The 18841-nt window shown below is 55.1% G+C and overlaps 2 protein-coding genes across 2 annotated transcripts in view; both read left to right on the plus strand.

The window, feature by feature from the left end:
* The window catches only part of LOC139686866 (microtubule-associated protein futsch-like), a 47191-nt gene extending 29463 nt beyond the window's left edge, over nt 1-17728 (plus strand). Inside the window, exons 12-20 of the mRNA XM_071583942.1 lie at nt 1056-1109; nt 3477-3809; nt 4641-4988; nt 9066-9308; nt 10251-10595; nt 11478-11585; nt 15633-15932; nt 16644-16793; nt 17675-17728. Of these exons, the coding sequence (XP_071440043.1) occupies nt 1056-1109; nt 3477-3809; nt 4641-4988; nt 9066-9308; nt 10251-10595; nt 11478-11585; nt 15633-15932; nt 16644-16793; nt 17675-17728 (1935 nt within the window). The remainder of the gene's footprint in view (nt 1-1055; nt 1110-3476; nt 3810-4640; nt 4989-9065; nt 9309-10250; nt 10596-11477; nt 11586-15632; nt 15933-16643; nt 16794-17674) is intronic.
* The window catches only part of LOC139686745 (serine-rich adhesin for platelets-like), a 112778-nt gene that overhangs the window by 31075 nt on the left and 62862 nt on the right, over nt 1-18841 (plus strand). The gene's annotated exons all lie outside the window — the stretch shown is intronic.

The following is an 18841-nucleotide window of genomic DNA, read 5'->3' on the forward strand; positions in this document are numbered from 1 at the left end:
CCCTCGAGAAGGAAGGCGTGGTACGAGAGAGCGTGGTGTCCGAGGCTGTCGAGCGTAGGAAGGTAATAGAGCAGGTGGTCGAAGCCGAGAAGGTCGTCGAGGTGTCCCAGGAGATATCGGAGACAGTCGAAATAATTAGCGAGGCAAAGGTGCCCGTATCGCCTACGGAGGTTACGAAGGAGGTAGGTGATGATGTGGTAATGAAGGAAGGCGGTGAAAAATTGCCGAAGGAAGCCGTTTCCCCGGTAGCGGAGGAGGAACTTAAACCGAAAAAACCGATTCCGGCACTTTCAGTCGATGAGCGCGAAAGCCCGGAGGGATTACCTTCGGTGGGAGAGGACGAAAGCAAGCCGGAAGTGATGATCGAAGAAATGGAAACGGTCGTAGAAGAGGTTCCCGCTGACGCGTCTCCCGCGGCTGAGGAAAAGGTAGTCCTTGAGATGAGGGACGAGGAGGAGGATAAAGCGGTAGGAGTGAAAAAAGACGAAGTGGGCGAGGTGACCGCTGCCTTAGTAGACGAGGAAGCGGAATCGGTCGAAAAAGTCGTCGATGTCGCTAAGGTCTCGGATAGCACGTTGCTAGAGGAAACACGCGAAGTAGTGGAAGATGTGTTTCCGGAGGCATTGAAGCCAACGCCGGTAGAGGAGGTGGTGGTGCGCAAGAAAGTCGTGGAGGTATCCGAGGCCATTACTGAGTCTGTGGAAATAATAACCGGGGTAAAAGACACCAAGGCACAGACGGAATTCGTTAGCGAGGAAGTGGTGGACGAGATCGTAACAAAGGAAGTCGTAGGGGCGACGCCTGAGGAACCAGGTTTACCGGCGCCGGACGAGCCGGCGGTTGAGACCCCGAAAGAGGAATTGGTTATACCGGAGCCACCCATCTCTGAGAGGGAAGGCGAACCGAAATCTCCGTCGGTGGAAATAACGGAAGTCGATGAGGCAGACCCGACTTTCAGAGCCACGGAAACAAAGGTGTTCGAAGAAAAAGAGCCCTCTAAGGATACCGCCCGCCCGGCAGCGATTGAGGGGGTGACGGAGGTCGTTGAGGAGTTGGTAGAAGAGCTAGAAAAAGTAAAGGAAGAGGTAAAAGAGCCGTCTCCGGTGTCAGTCGAGAGGCAAGACGACTTATCGCCCGAGGAAGAAGTAGCCGCTCCAAAAGAGGACGTGGTCGTACCTTCGGAAACATTAGAGCGGGAAGTGGTCGAGGTGACCCTTGCGCGAGAGGAAGAGCGAGCGCAATTCCCCGCAGAGGAGGTAGCTGAGGAAAGAGCAAAGGTCTCGGATGTGTCGCTAGTCGAGACCCTCGAGAAGGAAGGCGTGGTACGAGAGAGCGTGGTGTCCGAGGCTGTCGAGCGTAGGAAGGTAATAGAGCAGGTGGTCGAAGCCGAGAAGGTCGTCGAGGTGTCCCAGGAGATATCGGAGACAGTCGAAATAATTAGCGAGGCAAAGGTGCCCGTATCGCCTACGGAGGTTACGAAGGAGGTAGGTGATGATGTGGTAATGAAGGAAGGCGGTGAAAAATTGCCGAAGGAAGCCGTTTCCCCGGTAGCGGAGGAGGAACTTAAACCGAAAAAACCGATTCCGGCACTTTCAGTCGATGAGCGCGAAAGCCCGGAGGGATTACCTTCGGTGGGAGAGGACGAAAGCAAGCCGGAAGTGATGATCGAAGAAATGGAAACGGTCGTAGAAGAGGTTCCCGCTGACGCGTCTCCCGCGGCTGAGGAAAAGGTAGTCCTTGAGATGAGGGACGAGGAGGATAAAGCGGTAGGAGTGAAAAAAGACGAAGTGGGCGAGGTGACCGCTGCCTTAGTAGACGAGGAAGCGGAATCGGTCGAAAAAGTCGTCGATGTCGCTAAGGTCTCGGATAGCACGTTGCTAGAGGAAACACGCGAAGTAGTGGAAGATGTGTTTCCGGAGGCATTGAAGCCAACGCCGGTAGAGGAGGTGGTGATGCGCAAGAAAGTCGTGGAGGTATCCGAGGCCATTACTGAGTCTGTGGAAATAATAACCGGGGTAAAAGACACCAAGGCACAGACGGAATTCGTTAGCGAGGAAGTGGTGGACGAGATCGTAACGAAGGAAGTCGTAGGGGCGACGCCTGAGGAACCAGGTTTACCGGCGCCGGACGAGCCGGCGGTTGAGACCCCGAAAGAGGAATTGGTTATACCGGAGCCACCCATCTCTGAGAGGGAAGGCGAACCGAAATCTCCGTCGGTGGAAATAACGGAAGTCGATGAGGCAGCCCCGACTTTCAGAGCCACGGAAACAAAGGTGTTCGAAGAAAAAGAGCCCTCTAAGGATACCGCCCGCCCGGCAGCGATTGAGGGGGTGACGGAGGTCGTTGAGGAGTTGGTAGAAGAGCTAGAAAAACTAAAGGAAGAGGTAAAAGAGCCGTCTCCGGTGTCAGTCGAGAGGCAAGACGACTTATCGCCCGAGGAAGAAGTAGCCGCTCCAAAAGAGGACGTGGTCGTACCTTCGGAAACATTAGAGCGGGAAGTGGTCGAGGTGACCCTTGCGCGAGAGGAAGAGCGAGCGCAATTCCCCGCAGAGGAGGTAGCTGAGGAAAGAGCAAAGGTCTCGGATGTGTCGCTAGCCGAGACCCTCCAGAAGGAAGGCGTGGTACGAGAGAGCGTGGTGTCCGAGGCTGTCGAGCGTAGGAAGGTAATAGAGCAGGTGGTCGAAGCCGAGAAGTTCGTCGAGGTGTCCCAAAAGATAACGGAGACAGTCGAAATAATTAGCGAGGCAAAGGTGCCCGTATCGCCTACGGACGTTACGAAGGAGGTAGGTGATGATGTGGTAATGAAGGAAGGCGGTGAAAAATCGCCGAAGGAAGCCGTTTCCCCGGTAGCGGAGGAGGAACTTAAACCGAAAAAACCGATTCCGGCACTTTCAGTCGATGAGCGCGAAAGCCCGGAGGGATTACCTTCGGTGGGAGAGGACGAAAGCAAGCCGGAAGTGATGATCGAAGAAATGGAAACGGTCGTAGAAGAGGTTCCCGCTGACGCGTCTCCCGCGGCTGAGGAAAAGGTAGTCCTTGAGATGAGGGACGATGAGGAGGATAAAGCGGTAGGAGTGAAAAAAGACGAATTGGGCGAGGTGACCGCTGCCTTAGTAGACGAGGAAGCGGAATCGGTCGAAAAAGTCGTCGATGTCGCTAAGGTCTCGGATAGCACGTTGCTAGAGGAAACACGCGAAGTAGTGGAAGGTGTGATTCCGGAGGCATTGAAGCCAACGCCGGTAGAGGAGGTGGTGGTGCGCAAGAAAGTCGTGGAGGTATCCGAGGCCATTACTGAGTCTGTGGAAATAATAACCGGGGTAAAAGACACCAAGGCACAGACGGAATTCGTTAGCGAGGAAGTGGTGGACGAGATCGTAACGAAGGAAGTCGTAGGGGCGACGCCTGAGGAACCAGGTTTACCGGCGCCGGACGAGCCGGCGGTTGAGACCCCGAAAGAGGAATTGGTTATACCGGAGCCACCCATCTCTGAGAGGGAAGGCGAACCGAAATCTCCGTCGGTGGAAATAACGGAAGTCGATGAGGCAGCCCCGACTTTCAGAGCCACGGAAACAAAGGTGTTCGAAGAAAAAGAGCCCTCTAAGGATACCGCCCGCCCGGCAGCGATTGAGGGGGTGACGGAGGTCGTTGAGGAGTTGGTAGAAGAGCTAGAAAAAGTAAAGGAAGAGGTAAAAGAGCCGTCTCCGGTGTCAGTCGAGAGGCAAGACGACTTATCGCCCGAGGAAGAAGTAGCCGCTCCAAAAGAGGACGTGGTCGTACCTTCGGAAACATTACAGCGGAAAGTGGTCGAGGTGACCCTTGCGCGAGAGGAAGAGCGAGCGCAATTCCCCGCAGAGGAGGTAGCTGAGGAAAGAGCAAAGGTCTCGGATGTGTCGCTAGTCGAGACCCTCGAGAAGGAAGGCGTGGTACGAGAGAGCGTGGTGTCCGAGGCTGTCGAGCGTAGGAAGGTAATAGAGCAGGTGGTCGAAGCCGAGAAGGTCGTCGAGGTGTCCCAGGAGATAACGGAGACAGTCGAAATAATTAGCGAGGCAAAGGTGCCCGTATCGCCTACGGACGTTACGAAGGAGGTAGGTGATGATGTGGTAATGAAGGAAGGCGGTGAAAAATCGCCGAAGGAAGCCGTTTCCCCGGTAGCGGAGGAGGAACTTAAACCAAAAAAACCGATTCCGGCACTTTCAGTCGATGAGCGCGAAAGCCCGGAGGGATTACCTTCGGTGGGAGAGGACGAAAGCAAGCCGGAAGTGATGATCGAAGAAATGGAAACGGTCGTAGAAGAGGTTCCCGCTGACGCGTCTCCCGCGGCTGAGGAAAAGGTAGTCCTTGAGATGAGGGACGAGGAGGAGGATAAAGCGGTAGGAGTGAAAAAAGACGAAGTGGGCGAGGTGACCGCTGCCTTAGTAGACGAGGAAGCGGAATCGGTCGAAAAAGTCGTCGATGTCGCTAAGGTCTCGGATAGCACGTTGCTAGAGGAAACACGCGAAGTAGTGGAAGGTGTGTTTCCGGAGGCATTGAAGCCAACGCCGGTAGAGGAGGTGGAGGTGCGCAAGAAAGTCGTGGAGGTATCCGAGGCCATTACTGAGTCTGTGGAAATAATAACCGGGGTAAAAGACACCAAGGCACAGACGGAATTCGTTAGCGTGGAGGTGGTGGACGAGATCGTAACAAAGGAAGTCGTAGAGGCGACGCCTGAGGAACCAGGTTTACCGGCGCCGGACGAGCCGGCGGTTGAGACCCCGAAAGAGGAATTGGTTATACCGGAGCCACCCATCTCTGAGAGGGAAGGCGAACCGAAATCTCCGTCGGTGGAAATAACGGAAGTCGATGAGGCAGCCCCGACTTTCAGAGCCACGGAAACAAAGGTGTTCGAAGAAAAAGAGCCCTCTAAGGATACCGCCCGCCCGGCAGAGATTAAAGGGGTGACGGAGGTCGTTGAGGAGTTGGTAGAACGGCTAGAAAAAGTAAAGGAAGAGGTAAAAGAGCCGTCTCCGGTGTCAGTCGAGAGGCAAGACGACTTATCGCCCGAGGAAGAAGTAGCCGCTCCAAAAGAGGACGTGGTCGTACCTTCGGAAACATTAGAGCGGAAAGTGGTCGAGGTGACCCTTGCGCGAGAGGAAGAGCGAGCGCAATTCCCCGCAGAGGAGGTAGCTGAGGAAAGAGCAAAGGTCTCGGATGTGTCGCTAGCCGAGACCCTCCAGAAGGAAGGCGTGGTACGAGAGAGCGTGGTGTCCGAGGCTGTCGAGCGTAGGAAGGTAATAGAGCAGGTGGTCGAAGCCGAGAAGTTCGTCGAGGTGTCCCAAAAGATAACGGAGACAGTCGAAATAATTAGCGAGGCAAAGGTGCCCGTATCGCCTACGGACGTTACGAAGGAGGTAGGTGATGATGTGGTAATGAAGGAAGGCGGTGAAAAATCGCCGAAGGAAGCCGTTTCCCCGGTAGCGGAGGAGGAACTTAAACCGAAAAAACCGATTCCGGCACTTTCAGTCGATGAGCGCGAAAGCCCGGAGGGATTACCTTCGGTGGGAGAGGACGAGAGCAAGCCGGAAGTGATGATCGAAGAAATGGAAACGGTCGTAGAAGAGGTTCCCGCTGACGCGTCTCCCGCGGCTGAGGAAAAGGTAGTCCTTGAGATGACGGACGAGGAGGAGGATAAAGCGGTAGGAGTGAAAAAAGACGAAGTGGGCGAGGTGACCGCTGCCTTAGTAGACGAGGAAGCGGAATCGGTCGAAAAAGTCGTCGATGTCGCTAAGGTCTCGGATAGCACGTTGCTAGAGGAAACACGCGAAGTAGTGGAAGGTGTGATTCCGGAGGCATTGAAGCCAACGCCGGTAGAGGAGGTGGTGGTGCGCAAGAAAGTCGTGGAGGTATCCGAGGCCATTACTGAGTCTGTGGAAATAATAACCGGGGTAAAAGACACCAAGGCACAGACGGAATTCGTTAGCGAGGAAGTGGTGGACGAGATCGTAACGAAGGAAGTCGTAGGGGCGACGCCTGAGGAACCAGGTTTACCGGCGCCGGACGAGCCGGCGGTTGAGACCCCGAAAGAGGAATTGGTTATACCGGAGCCACCCATCTCTGAGAGGGAAGGCGAACCGAAATCTCCGTCGGTGGAAATAACGGAAGTCGATGAGGCAGCCCCGACTTTCAGAGCCACGGAAACAAAGTTGTTCGAAGAAAAAGAGCCCTCTAAGGATACCGCCCGCCCGGCAGCGATTGAGGGGGTGACGGACGTCGTTGAGGAGTTGGTAGAAGAGCTAGAAAAAGTAAAGGAAGAGGTAAAAGAGCCGTCTCCGGTGTCAGTCGAGAGGCAAGACGACTTATCGCCCGAGGAAGAAGTAGCCGCTCCAAAAGAGGACGTGGTCGTACCTTCGGAAACATTAGAGCGGGAAGTGGTCGAGGTGACCCTTGCGCGAGAGGAAGAGCGAGCGCAATTCCCCGCAGAGGAGGTAGCTGAGGAAAGAGCAAAGGTCTCGGATGTGTCGCTAGCCGAGACCCTCCAGAAGGAAGGCGTGGTACGAGAGAGCGTGGTGTCCGAGGCTGTCGAGCGTAGGAAGGTAATAGAGCAGGTGGTCGAAGCCGAGAAGTTCGTCGAGGTGTCCCAAAAGATAACGGAGACAGTCGAAATAATTAGCGAGGCAAAGGTGCCCGTATCGCCTACGGACGTTACGAAGGAGGTAGGTGATGATGTGGTAATGAAGGAAGGCGGTGAAAAATCGCCGAAGGAAGCCGTTTCCCCGGTAGCGGAGGAGGAACTTAAACCGAAAAAACCGATTCCGGCACTTTCAGTCGATGAGCGCGAAAGCCCGGAGGGATTACCTTCGGTGGGAGAGGACGAAAGCAAGCCGGAAGTGATGATCGAAGAAATGGAAACGGTCGTAGAAGAGGTTCCCGCTGACGCGTCTCCCGCGGCTGAGGAAAAGGTAGTCCTTGAGATGAGGGACGAGGAGGAGGATAAAGCGGTAGGAGTGAAAAAAGACGAAGTGGGCGAGGTGACCGCTGCCTTAGTAGACGAGGAAGCGGAATCGGTCGAAAAAGTCGTCGATGTCGCTAAGGTCTCGGATAGCACGTTGCTAGAGGAAACACGCGAAGTAGTGGAAGGTGTGATTCCGGAGGCATTGAAGCCAACGCCGGTAGAGGAGGTGGTGGTGCGAAAGAAAGTCGTGGAGGTATCCGAGGCCGTTACTGAGTCTGTGGAAATAATAACCGAGGTAAAAGACACCAAGGCACAGACGGAATTCGTTAGCGAGGAGGTGGTGGACGAGATCGTAACGAAGGAAGTAGTAGAGGCGACACCTGAGGAACCAGGTTTACCGGCGCCGGACGAGCCGGCGGTTGAGACCCCGAAAGAGGAATTGGTTATACCGGAGCCACCCATCTCTGAGAGGGAAGGCGAACCGAAATCTCCGTCGGTGGAAATAACGGAAGTCGATGAGGCAGCTCCGACTGTCAGAGCCACGGAAACAAAGGTGGTCGAAGGAAAAGAGCCCTCTAAGGATACCGCCCGCCCGGCAGCGATTGAGGGGGTGACGGAGGTCGTTGAGGAGTTGGTAGAAGATCTAGAAAAAGTAAAGGAAGAGGTAAAAGAGCCGTTTCCGGTGTCAGTCGTGAGGCAAGACGACTTCTCGCCCGAGGAAGAAGTAGCCGCTCCAAAAGAGGACGTGGTCGTACCTTCGGAAACATTAGAGCGGGAAGTGGTCGAGGTGACCCTTGCGCGAGAGGAAGAGCGAGCGCAATTCCCCGCAGAGGAGGTAGCTGAGGAAAGAGCAAAGGTCTCGGATGTGTCGCTAGTCGAGACCCTCGAGAAGGAAGGCGTGGTACGAGAGAGCGTGGTGTCCGAGGCTGTCGAGCGTAGGAAGGTAATAGAGCAGGTGGTCGAAGCCGAGAAGGTCGTCGAGGTGTCCCAGGAGATATCGGAGACAGTCGAAATAATTAGCGAGGCAAAGGTGCCCGTATCGCCTACGGAGGTTACGAAGGAGGTAGGTGATGATGTGGTAATGAAGGAAGGCGGTGAAAAATTGCCGAAGGAAGCCGTTTCCCCGGTAGCGGAGGAGGAACTTAAACCGAAAAAACCGATTCCGGCACTTTCAGTCGATGAGCGCGAAAGCCCGGAGGGATTACCTTCGGTGGGAGAGGACGAAAGCAAGCCGGAAGTGATGATCGAAGAAATGGAAACGGTCGTAGAAGAGGTTCCCGCTGACGCGTCTCCCGCGGCTGAGGAAAAGGTAGTCCTTGAGATGACGGACGAGGAGGAGGATAAAGCGGTAGGAGTGAAAAAAGACGAAGTGGGCGAGGTGACCGCTGCCTTAGTAGACGAGGAAGCGGAATCGGTCGAAAAAGTCGTCGATGTCGCTAAGGTCTCGGATAGCACGTTGCTAGAGGAAACACGCGAAGTAGTGGAAGGTGTGATTCCGGAGGCATTGAAGCCAACGCCGGTAGAGGAGGTGGTGGTGCGCAAGAAAGTCGTGGAGGTATCCGAGGCCATTACTGAGTCTGTGGAAATAATAACCGGGGTAAAAGACACCAAGGCACAGACGGAATTCGTTAGCGAGGAAGTGGTGGACGAGATCGTAACGAAGGAAGTCGTAGGGGCGACGCCTGAGGAACCAGGTTTACCGGCGCCGGACGAGCCGGCGGTTGAGACCCCGAAAGAGGAATTGGTTATACCGGAGCCACCCATCTCTGAGAGGGAAGGCGAACCGAAATCTCCGTCGGTGGAAATAACGGAAGTCGATGAGGCAGCCCCGACTTTCAGAGCCACGGAAACAAAGGTGTTCGAAGAAAAAGAGCCCTCTAAGGATACCGCCCGCCCGGCAGCGATTGAGGGGGTGACGGAGGTCGTTGAGGAGTTGGTAGAAGAGCTAGAAAAAGTAAAGGAAGAGGTAAAAGAGCCGTCTCCGGTGTCAGTCGAGAGGCAAGACGACTTATCGCCCGAGGAAGAAGTAGCCGCTCCAAAAGAGGACGTGGTCGTACCTTCGGAAACATTAGAGCGGGAAGTGGTCGAGGTGACCCTTGCGCGAGAGGAAGAGCGAGCGCAATTCCCCGCAGAGGAGGTAGCTGAGGAAAGAGCAAAGGTCTCGGATGTGTCGCTAGTCGAGACCCTCGAGAAGGAAGGCGTGGTACAAGAGAGCGTGGTGTCCGAGGCTGTCGAGCGTAGGAAGGTAATAGAGAAGGTGGTCGAAGCCGAGAAGTTCGTCGAGGTGTCCCAAAAGATAACGGAGACAGTCGAAATAATTAGCGAGGCAAAGGTGCCCGTATCGCCCTCGGAGGTTACGAAGGAGGTAGGTGATGATGTGGTAATGAAGGAAGGCGGTGAAAAATCGCCGAAGGAAGCCGTTTCCCCGGTAGCGGAGGAGGAACTTAAACCGAAAAAACCGATTCCGGCACTTTCAGTCGATGAGCGCGAAAGCCCGGGGGGATTACCTTCGGTGGGAGAGGACGAAAGCAAGCCGGAAGTGATGATCGAAGAAATGGAAACGGTCGTAGAAGAGGTTCCCGCTGACGCGTCTCCCGCGGCTGAGGAAAAGGTAGTCCTTGAGATGAGGGACGAGGAAGAGGATAAAGCGGTAGGAGTGAAAAAAGACGAAGTGGGCGAGGTGACCGCTGCCTTAGTAGACGAGGAAGCGGAATCGGTCGAAAAAGTCGTCGATGTCGCTAAGGTCTCGGATAGCACGTTGCTAGAGGAAACACGCGAAGTAGTGGAAGGTGTGATTCCGGAGGCATTGAAGCCAACGCCGGTAGAGGAGGTGGTGGTGCGCAAGAAAGTCGTGGAGGTATCCGAGGCCATTACTGAGTCTGTGGAAATAATTACCGGGGTAAAAGACACCAAGGCACAGACGGAAGTCGTTAGCGAGGAGGTGGTGGACGAGATCGTAACGAAGGAAGTCGTAAAGGCGACGCCTGAGGAACCAGGTTTACCGGCGCCGGACGAGCCGGCGGTTGAGACCCCGAAAGAGGAATTGGTTATACCGAAGCCACCCATCTCTGAGAGGGAAGGCGAATCGAAATCTCCGTCGGTGGAAATAACGGAAGTCGATGAGGCAGCTCCGACTGTCAGAGCCACGGAAACAAAGGTGTTCGAAGAAAAAGAGCCCTCTAAGGATACCGCCCGCCCGGCAGCGATTGAGGGGGTGACGGAGGTCGTTGAGGAGTTGGTAGAAGAGCTAGAAAAAGTAAAGGAAGAGGTAAAAGAGCCGTCTCCGGTGTCAGTCGAGAGGCTAGACGACTTATCGCCCGAGGAAGAAGTAGCCGCTCCAAAAGAGGACGTGGTCGTACCTTCGGAAACATTAGAGCGGGAAGTGGTCGAGGTGACCCTTGCGCGAGAGGAAGAGCTAGCGCAATTCCCCGCAGAGGAGGTAGCTGAGGAAAGAGCAAAGGTCTCGGATGTGTCGCTAGCCGAGACCCTCCAGAAGGAAGGCGTGGTACGAGAGAGCGTGGTGTCCGAGGCTGTCGAGCGTAGGGAGGTAATAGAGCAGGTGGTCGAAGCCGAGAAGTTCGTCGAGGTGTCCCAAAAGATAACGGAGACAGTCGAAATAATTAGCGAGGCAAAGGTGCCCGTATCGCCTACGGACGTTACGAAGGAGGTAGGTGATGATGTGGTAATGAAGGAAGGCGGTGAAAAATCGCCGAAGGAAGCCGTTTCCCCGGTAGCGGAGGAGGAACTTAAACCGAAAGAACCGATTCCGGCACTTTCAGTCGATGAGCGCGAAAGCCCGGAGGGATTACCTTCGGTGGGAGAGGACGAAAGCAAGCCGGAAGTGATGATCGAAGAAATGGAAACGGTCGTAGAAGAGGTTCCCGCTGACGCGTCTCCCGCGGCTGAGGAAAAGGTAGTCCTTGAGATGAGGGACGAGGAGGAGGATAAAGCGGTAGGAGTGAAAAAAGACGAAATGGGCGAGGGGACCGCTGCCTTAGTAGACGAGGAAGCGGAATCGGTCGAAAAAGTCATCGATGTCGCTAAGGTCTCGGATAGCACGTTGCTAGAGGAAACACGCGAAGTAGTGGAAGGTGTGATTCCGGAGGCATTGAAGCCAACGCCGGTAGAGGAGGTGGTGGTGCGCAAGAAAGTCGTGGAGGTATCCGAGGCCATTACTGAGTCTGTGGAAATAATAACCGAGGTAAAAGACACCAAGGCACAGACGGAATTCGTTAGCGAGGAGGTGGTGGACGAGATCGTAACGAAGGAAGTCGTAGAGGCGACGCCTGAGGAACCAGGTTTACCGGCGCCGGACGAGCCGGCGGTTGAGACCCCGAAAGAGGAATTGGTTATACCGGAGCCACCCATCTCTGAGAGAGAAGGCGAACCGAAATCTCCGTCGGTTGAAATAACGGAAGTCGATGAGGCAGCCCCGACTGTCAGACCCACGGAAACAAAGGTGTTCGAAGAAAAACAGCCCCCTAAGGATACCGCCCGCCCGGCAGCGATTGAGGGGGTGACGGAGGTCGTTGAGGAGTTGGTAGAAGAGCTAGAAAAAGTAACGGAAGAGGTAAAAGAGCCGTCTCCGGTGTCAGTCGAGAGGCAAGACGACTTCTCGCCCGAGGAAGAAGTAGCCGCTCCAAAAGAGGACGTGGTCGTACCTTCGGAAACATTAGAGCGGGAAGTGGTCGAGGTGACCCTTGCGCGAGAGGAAGAGCGAGCGCAATTCCCCGCAGAGGAGGTAGCTGAGGAAAGAGCAAAGGTCTCGGATGTGTCGCTAGCCGAGACCCTCCAGAAGGAAGGCGTGGTACGAGAGAGCGTGGTGTCCGAGGCTGTCGAGCGTAGGAAGGTAATAGAGCAGGTGGTCGAAGCCGAGAAGTTCGTCGAGGTGTCCCAAAAGATAACGGAGACAGTCGAAATAATTAGCGAGGCAAAGGTGCCCGTATCGCCTACGGACGTTACGAAGGAGGTAGGTGATGATGTGGTAATGAAGGAAGGCGGTGAAAAATCGCCGAAGGAAGCCGTTTCCCCGGTAGCGGAGGAGGAACTTAAACCGAAAAAACCGATTCCGGCACTTTCAGTCGATGAGCGCGAAAGCCCGGAGGGATTACCTTCGGTGGGAGAGGACGAAAGCAAGCCGGAAGTGATGATCGAAGAAATGGAAACGGTCGTAGAAGAGGTTCCCGCTGACGCGTCTCCCGCGGCTGAGGAAAAGGTAGTCCTTGAGATGAGGGACGAGGAGGAGGATAAAGCGGTAGGAGTGAAAAAAGACGAAGTGGGCGAGGTGACCGCTGCCTTAGTAGACGAGGAAGCGGAATCGGTCGAAAAAGTCGTCGATGTCGCTAAGGTCTCGGATAGCACGTTGCTAGAGGAAACACGCGAAGTAGTGGAAGGTGTGATTCCGGAGGCATTGAAGCCAACGCCGGTAGAGGAGGTGGTGGTGCGCAAGAAAGTCGTGGAGGTATCCGAGGCCGTTACTGAGTCTGTGGAAATAATAACCGAGGTAAAAGACACTAAGGCACAGACGGAATTCGTTAGCGAGGAGGTGGTGGACGAGATCGTAACGAAGGAAGTCGTAGGGGCAACGCCTGAGGAACCAGGTTTACCGGCGCCGGACGAGCCGGCGGTTGAGACCCCGAAAGAGGAATTGGTTATACCGGAGCCACCCATCTCTGAGAGGGAAGGCGAACCGAAATCTCCGTCGGTGGAAATAACGGAAGTCGATGAGGCAGCTCCGACTGTCAGAGCCACGGAAACAAAGGTGGTCGAAGGAAAAGAGCCCTCTAAGGATACCGCCCGCCGGGCAGCGATTGAGGGGGTGACGGAGGTCGTTGAGGAGTTGGTAGAAGAGCTAGAAAAAGTAAAGGAAGAGGTAAAAGAGCCGTCTCCGGTGACAGTCGAGAGGCAAGACGACTTCTCGCCCGAGGAAGAAGTAGCCGCTCCAAAAGAGGACGTGGTCGTACTTTCGGAAACATTAGAGCGGGAAGTGGTCGAGATGACCCTTGCGCGAGAGGAAGAGCGAGCGCAATTCCCCGCAGAGGAGGTAGCTGAGGAAAGAGCAAAGGTCTCGGATGTGTCGCTAGTCGAGACCCTCGAGAAGGAAGGCGTGGTACGAGAGAGCGTGGTGTCCGAGGCTGTCGAGCGTAGGAAGGTAATAGAGCAGGTTTTCGAAGCCGAGAAGGTCGTCGAGGTGTCCCAGGAGATAACGGAGACAGTCGAAATAATTAGCGAGGCAAAGGTGCCCGTATCGCCTACGGAGGTTACGAAGGAGGTAGGTGATGATGTGGTAATGAAGGAAGGCGGTGAAAAATCGCCGAAGGAAGCCGTTTCCCCGGTAGCGGAGGAGAAACGTAAACCGAAAGAACCGATTCCGGCACTTTCAGTCGATGAGCGCGAAAGCCCGGAGGGATTACCTTCGGTGGGAGAGGACGAAAGCAAGCCGGAAGTGATGATCGAAGAAATGGAAACGGTCGTAGAAGAGGTTCCCGCTGACGCGTCTCCCGCGGCTGAGGAAAAGGTAGTCCTTGAGATGAGGGACGAGGAGGAGGATAAAGCGGTAGGAGTGAAAAAAGACGAAGTGGGCGAGGTGACCGCTGCCTTAGTAGACGAGGAAGCGGAATCGGTCGAAAAAGTCGTCGATGTCGCTAAGGTCTCGGATAGCACGTTGCTCGAGGAAACACGCGAAGTAGTGGAAGGTGTGATTCCGGAGGCATTGAAGCCAACGCCGGTAGAGGAGGTGGTGGTGCGCAAGAAAGTCGTGGAGGTATCCGAGGCCACTACTGAGTCTGTGGAAATAATAACCGAGGTAAAAGACACCAAGGCACAGACGGAATTCGTTAGCGAGGAGGTGGTGGACGAGATCGTAACGAAGGAAGTCGTAGAGGCGACGCCTGAGGAACCAGGTTTACCGGCGCCGGACGAGCAGGCGGTTGAGACCCCGAAAGAGGAATTGGTTATACCGGAGCCACCCATCTCTGAGAGGGAAGGCGAACCGAAATCTCCGTCGGTGGAAATAACGGAAGTCGATGAGGCAGCTCCGACTGTCAGAGCCACGGAAACAAAGGTGGTCGAAGGAAAAGAGCCCTCTAAGGATACCGCCCGCCGGGCAGCGATTGAGGGGGTGACGGAGGTCGTTGAGGAGTTGGTAGAAGAGCTAGAAAAAGTAAACGAAGAGGTAAAAGAGCCGTCTCCGGTGACAGTCGAGAGGCAAGACGACTTCTCGCCCGAGGAAGAAGTAGCCGCTCCAAAAGAGGACGTGGTCGTACTTTCGGAAACATTAGAGCGGGAAGTGGTCGAGATGACCCTTGCGCGAGAGGAAGAGCGAGCGCAATTCCCCGCAGAGGAGGTAGCTGAGGAAAGAGCAAAGGTCTCGGATGTGTCGCTAGTCGAGACCCTCGAGAAGGAAGGCGTGGTACGAGAGAGCGTGGTGTCCGAGGCTGTCGAGCGTAGGAAGGTAATAGAGCAGGTTTTCGAAGCCGAGAAGGTCGTCGAGGTGTCCCAGGAGATAACGGAGACAGTCGAAATAATTAGCGAGGCAAAGGTGCCCGTATCGCCTACGGAGGTTACGAAGGAGGTAGGTGATGATGTGGTAATGAAGGAAGGCGGTGAAAAATCGCCGAAGGAAGCCGTTTCCCCGGTAGCGGAGGAGAAACGTAAACCGAAAGAACCGATTCCGGCACTTTCAGTCGATGAGCGCGAAAGCCCGGAGGGATTACCTTCGGTGGGAGAGGACGAAAGCAAGCCGGAAGTGATGATCGAAGAAATGGAAACGGTCGTAGAAGAGGTTCCCGCTGACGCGTCTCCCGCGGCTGAGGAAAAGGTAGTCCTTGAGATGAGGGACGAGGAGGAGGATAAAGCGGTAGGAGTGAAAAAAGACGAAGTGGGCGAGGTGACCGCTGCCTTAGTAGACGAGGAAGCGGAATCGGTCGAAAAAGTCGTCGATGTCGCTAAGGTCTCGGATAGCACGTTGCTCGAGGAAACACGCGAAGTAGTGGAAGGTGTGATTCCGGAGGCATTGAAGCCAACGCCGGTAGAGGAGGTGGTGGTGCGCAAGAAAGTCGTGGAGGTATCCGAGGCCACTACTGAGTCTGTGGAAATAATAACCGAGGTAAAAGACACCAAGGCACAGACGGAATTCGTTAGCGAGGAGGTGGTGGACGAGATCGTAACGAAGGAAGTCGTAGAGGCGACGCCTGAGGAACCAGGTTTACCGGCGCCGGACGAGCAGGCGGTTGAGACCCCGAAAGAGGAATTGGTTATACCGGAGCCACCCATCTCTGAGAGGGAAGGCGAACCGAAATCTCCGTCGGTGGAAATAACGGAAGTCGATGAGGCAGCTCCGACTGCCAGAGCCACGGAAACAAAGGTGGTCGAAGGAAAAGAGCCCTCTAAGGATACCGCCCGCCCGGCAGCGATTGAGGGGGTGACGGAGGTCGTTGAGGAGTTGGTAGAAGAGCTAGAAAAAGTAAAGGAAGAGGTAAAAGAGCCATCTCCGGTGTCAGTCGAGAGGCAAGACGACTTCTCGCCCGAGGAAGATGTAGCCGCTCCAAAAGAGGACGTGATCGTACCTTCGGAAACATTAGAGCGGGAAGTGGTCGAGGTGACCCTTGCGCGAGAGGAAGAGCGAGCGCAATTCCCCGCAGAGGAGGTAGCTGAGGAAAGAGCAAAGGTCTCGGATGTGTCGCTAGTCGAGACCCTCGAGAAGGAAGGCGTGGTACGAGAGAGCGTGGTGTCCGAGGCTGTCGAGCGTAGGAAGGTAATAGAGCAGGTGGTCGAAGCCGAGAAGGTCGTCGAGGTGTCCCAGGAGATATCGGAGACAGTCAAAATAATTAGCGAGGCAAAGGTGCCCGTATCGCCTACGGAGGTTACGAAGGAGGTAGGTGATGATGTGGTAATGAAGGAAGGCGGTGAAAAATCGCCGAAGGAAGCCGTTTCCCCGGTAGCGGAGGAGGAACTTAAACCGAAAGAACCGATTCCGGCACTTTCAGTCGATGAGCGCGAAAGCCCGGAGGGATTACCTTCGGTGGGAGAGGACGAAAGCAAGCCGGAAGTGATGATCGAAGAAATGGAAACGGTCGTAGAAGAGGTTCCCGCTGACGCGTCTCCCGCGGCTGAGGAAAAGGTAGTCCTTGAGATGAGGGACGAGGAGGAGGATAAAGCGGTAGGAGTGAAAAAAGACGAAGTGGGCGAGGTGACCGCTGCCTTAGTAGACGAGGAAGCGGAATCGGTCGAAAAAGTCGTCGATGTCGCTAAGGTCTCGGATAGCACGTTGCTCCAGGAAACACGCGAAGTAGTGGAAGGTGTGATTCCGGAGGCATTGAAGCCAACGCCGGTAGAGGAGGTGGTGGTGCGCAAGAAAGTCGTGGAGGTATCCGAGGCCGTTACTGAGTCTGTGGAAATAATAACCGAGGTAAAAGACACTAAGGCACAGACGGAATTCGTTAGCGAGGAGGTGGTGGACGAGATCGTAACGAAGGAAGTCGTAGGGGCAACGCCTGAGGAACCAGGTTTACCGGCGCCGGACGAGCCGGCGGTTGAGACCCCGAAAGAGGAATTGGTTATACCGGAGCCACCCATCTCTGAGAGGGAAGGCGAACCGAAATCTCCGTCGGTGGAAATAACGGAAGTCGATGAGGCAGCTCCGACTGTCAGAGCCACGGAAACAAAGGTGGTCGAAGGAAAAGAGCCCTCTAAGGATACCGCCCGCCGGGCAGCGATTGAGGGGGTGACGGAGGTCGTTGAGGAGTTGGTAGAAGAGCTAGAAAAAGTAAAGGAAGAGGTAAAAGAGCCGTCTCCGGTGACAGTCGAGAGGCAAGACGACTTCTCGCCCGAGGAAGAAGTAGCCGCTCCAAAAGAGGACGTGGTCGTACTTTCGGAAACATTAGAGCGGGAAGTGGTCGAGATGACCCTTGCGCGAGAGGAAGAGCGAGCGCAATTCCCCGCAGAGGAGGTAGCTGAGGAAAGAGCAAAGGTCTCGGATGTGTCGCTAGTCGAGACCCTCGAGAAGGAAGGCGTGGTACGAGAGAGCGTGGTGTCCGAGGCTGTCGAGCGTAGGAAGGTAATAGAGCAGGTTTTCGAAGCCGAGAAGGTCGTCGAGGTGTCCCAGGAGATAACGGAGACAGTCGAAATAATTAGCGAGGCAAAGGTGCCCGTATCGCCTACGGAGGTTACGAAGGAGGTAGGTGATGATGTGGTAATGAAGGAAGGCGGTGAAAAATCGCCGAAGGAAGCCGTTTCCCCGGTAGCGGAGGAGAAACGTAAACCGAAAGAACCGATTCCGGCACTTTCAGTCGATGAGCGCGAAAGCCCGGAGGGATTACCTTCGGTGGGAGAGGACGAAAGCAAGCCGGAAGTGATGATTGAAGAAATGGAAACGGTCGTAGAAGAGGTTCCCGCTGACGCGTCTCCCGCGGCTGAGGAAAAGGTAGTCCTTGAGATGAGGGACGAGGAGGAGGATAAAGCGGTAGGAGTGAAAAAAGACGAAGTGGGCGAGGTGACCGCTGCCTTAGTAGACGAGGAAGCGGAATCGGTCGAAAAAGTCGTCGATGTCGCTAAGGTCTCGGATAGCACGTTGCTCGAGGAAACACGCGAAGTAGTGGAAGGTGTGATTCCGGAGGCATTGAAGCCAACGCCGGTAGAGGAGGTGGTGGTGCGCAAGAAAGTCGTGGAGGTATCCGAGGCCACTACTGAGTCTGTGGAAATAATAACCGAGGTAAAAGACACCAAGGCACAGACGGAATTCGTTAGCGAGGAGGTGGTGGACGAGATCGTAACGAAGGAAGTCGTAGAGGCGACGCCTGAGGAACCAGGTTTACCGGCGCCGGACGAGCAGGCGGTTGAGACCCCGAAAGAGGAATTGGTTATACCGGAGCCACCCATCTCTGAGAGGGAAGGCGAACCGAAATCTCCGTCGGTGGAAATAACGGAAGTCGATGAGGCAGCTCCGACTGCCAGAGCCACGGAAACAAAGGTGGTCGAAGGAAAAGAGCCCTCTAAGGATACCGCCCGCCCGGCAGCGATTGAGGGGGTGACGGAGGTCGTTGAGGAGTTGGTAGAAGAGCTAGAAAAAGTAAAGGAAGAGGTAAAAGAGCCATCTCCGGTGTCAGTCGAGAGGCAAGACGACTTCTCGCCCGAGGAAGATGTAGCCGCTCCAAAAGAGGACGTGGTCGTACCTTCGGAAACATTAGAGCGGGAAGTGGTCGAGGTGACCCTTGCGCGAGAGGAAGAGCGAGCGCAATTCCCCGCAGAGGAGGTAGCTGAGGAAAGAGCAAAGGTCTCGGATGTGTCGCTAGTCGAGACCCTCGAGAAGGAAGGCGTGGTACGAGAGAGCGTGGTGTCCGAGGCTGTCGAGCGTAGGAAGGTAATAGAGCAGGTGGTCGAAGCCGAGAAGGTCGTCGAGGTGTCCCAGGAGATATCGGAGACAGTCCAAATAATTAGCGAGGCAAAGGTGCCCGTATCGCCTACGGAGGTTACGAAGGAGGTAGGTGATGATGTGGTAATGAAGGAAGGCGGTGAAAAATCGCCGAAGGAAGCCGTTTCCCCGGTAGCGGAGGAGGAACTTAAACCGAAAGAACCGATTCCGGCACTTTCAGTCGATGAGCGCGAAAGCCCGGAGGGATTACCTTCGGTGGGAGAGGACGAAAGCAAGCCGGAAGTGATGATCGAAGAAATGGAAACGGTCGTAGAAGAGGTTCCCGCTGACGCGTCTCCCGCGGCTGAGGAAAAGGTAGTCCTTGAGATGAGGGACGAGGAGGAGGATAAAGCGGTAGGAGTGAAAAAAGACGAAGTGGGCGAGGTGACCGCTACCTTAGTAGACGAGGAAGCGGAATCGGTCGAAAAAGTCGTCGATGTCGCTAAGGTCTCGGATAGCACGTTGCTAGAGGAAACACGCGAAGTAGTGGAAGGTGTGATTCC

Source organism: Hetaerina americana, unplaced genomic scaffold, assembly GCF_022747635.1.
Source record: "Hetaerina americana unplaced genomic scaffold, ioHetAmer1.1.p SCAF_15, whole genome shotgun sequence".
NCBI lineage: Eukaryota > Metazoa > Arthropoda > Insecta > Odonata > Calopterygidae > Hetaerina > Hetaerina americana.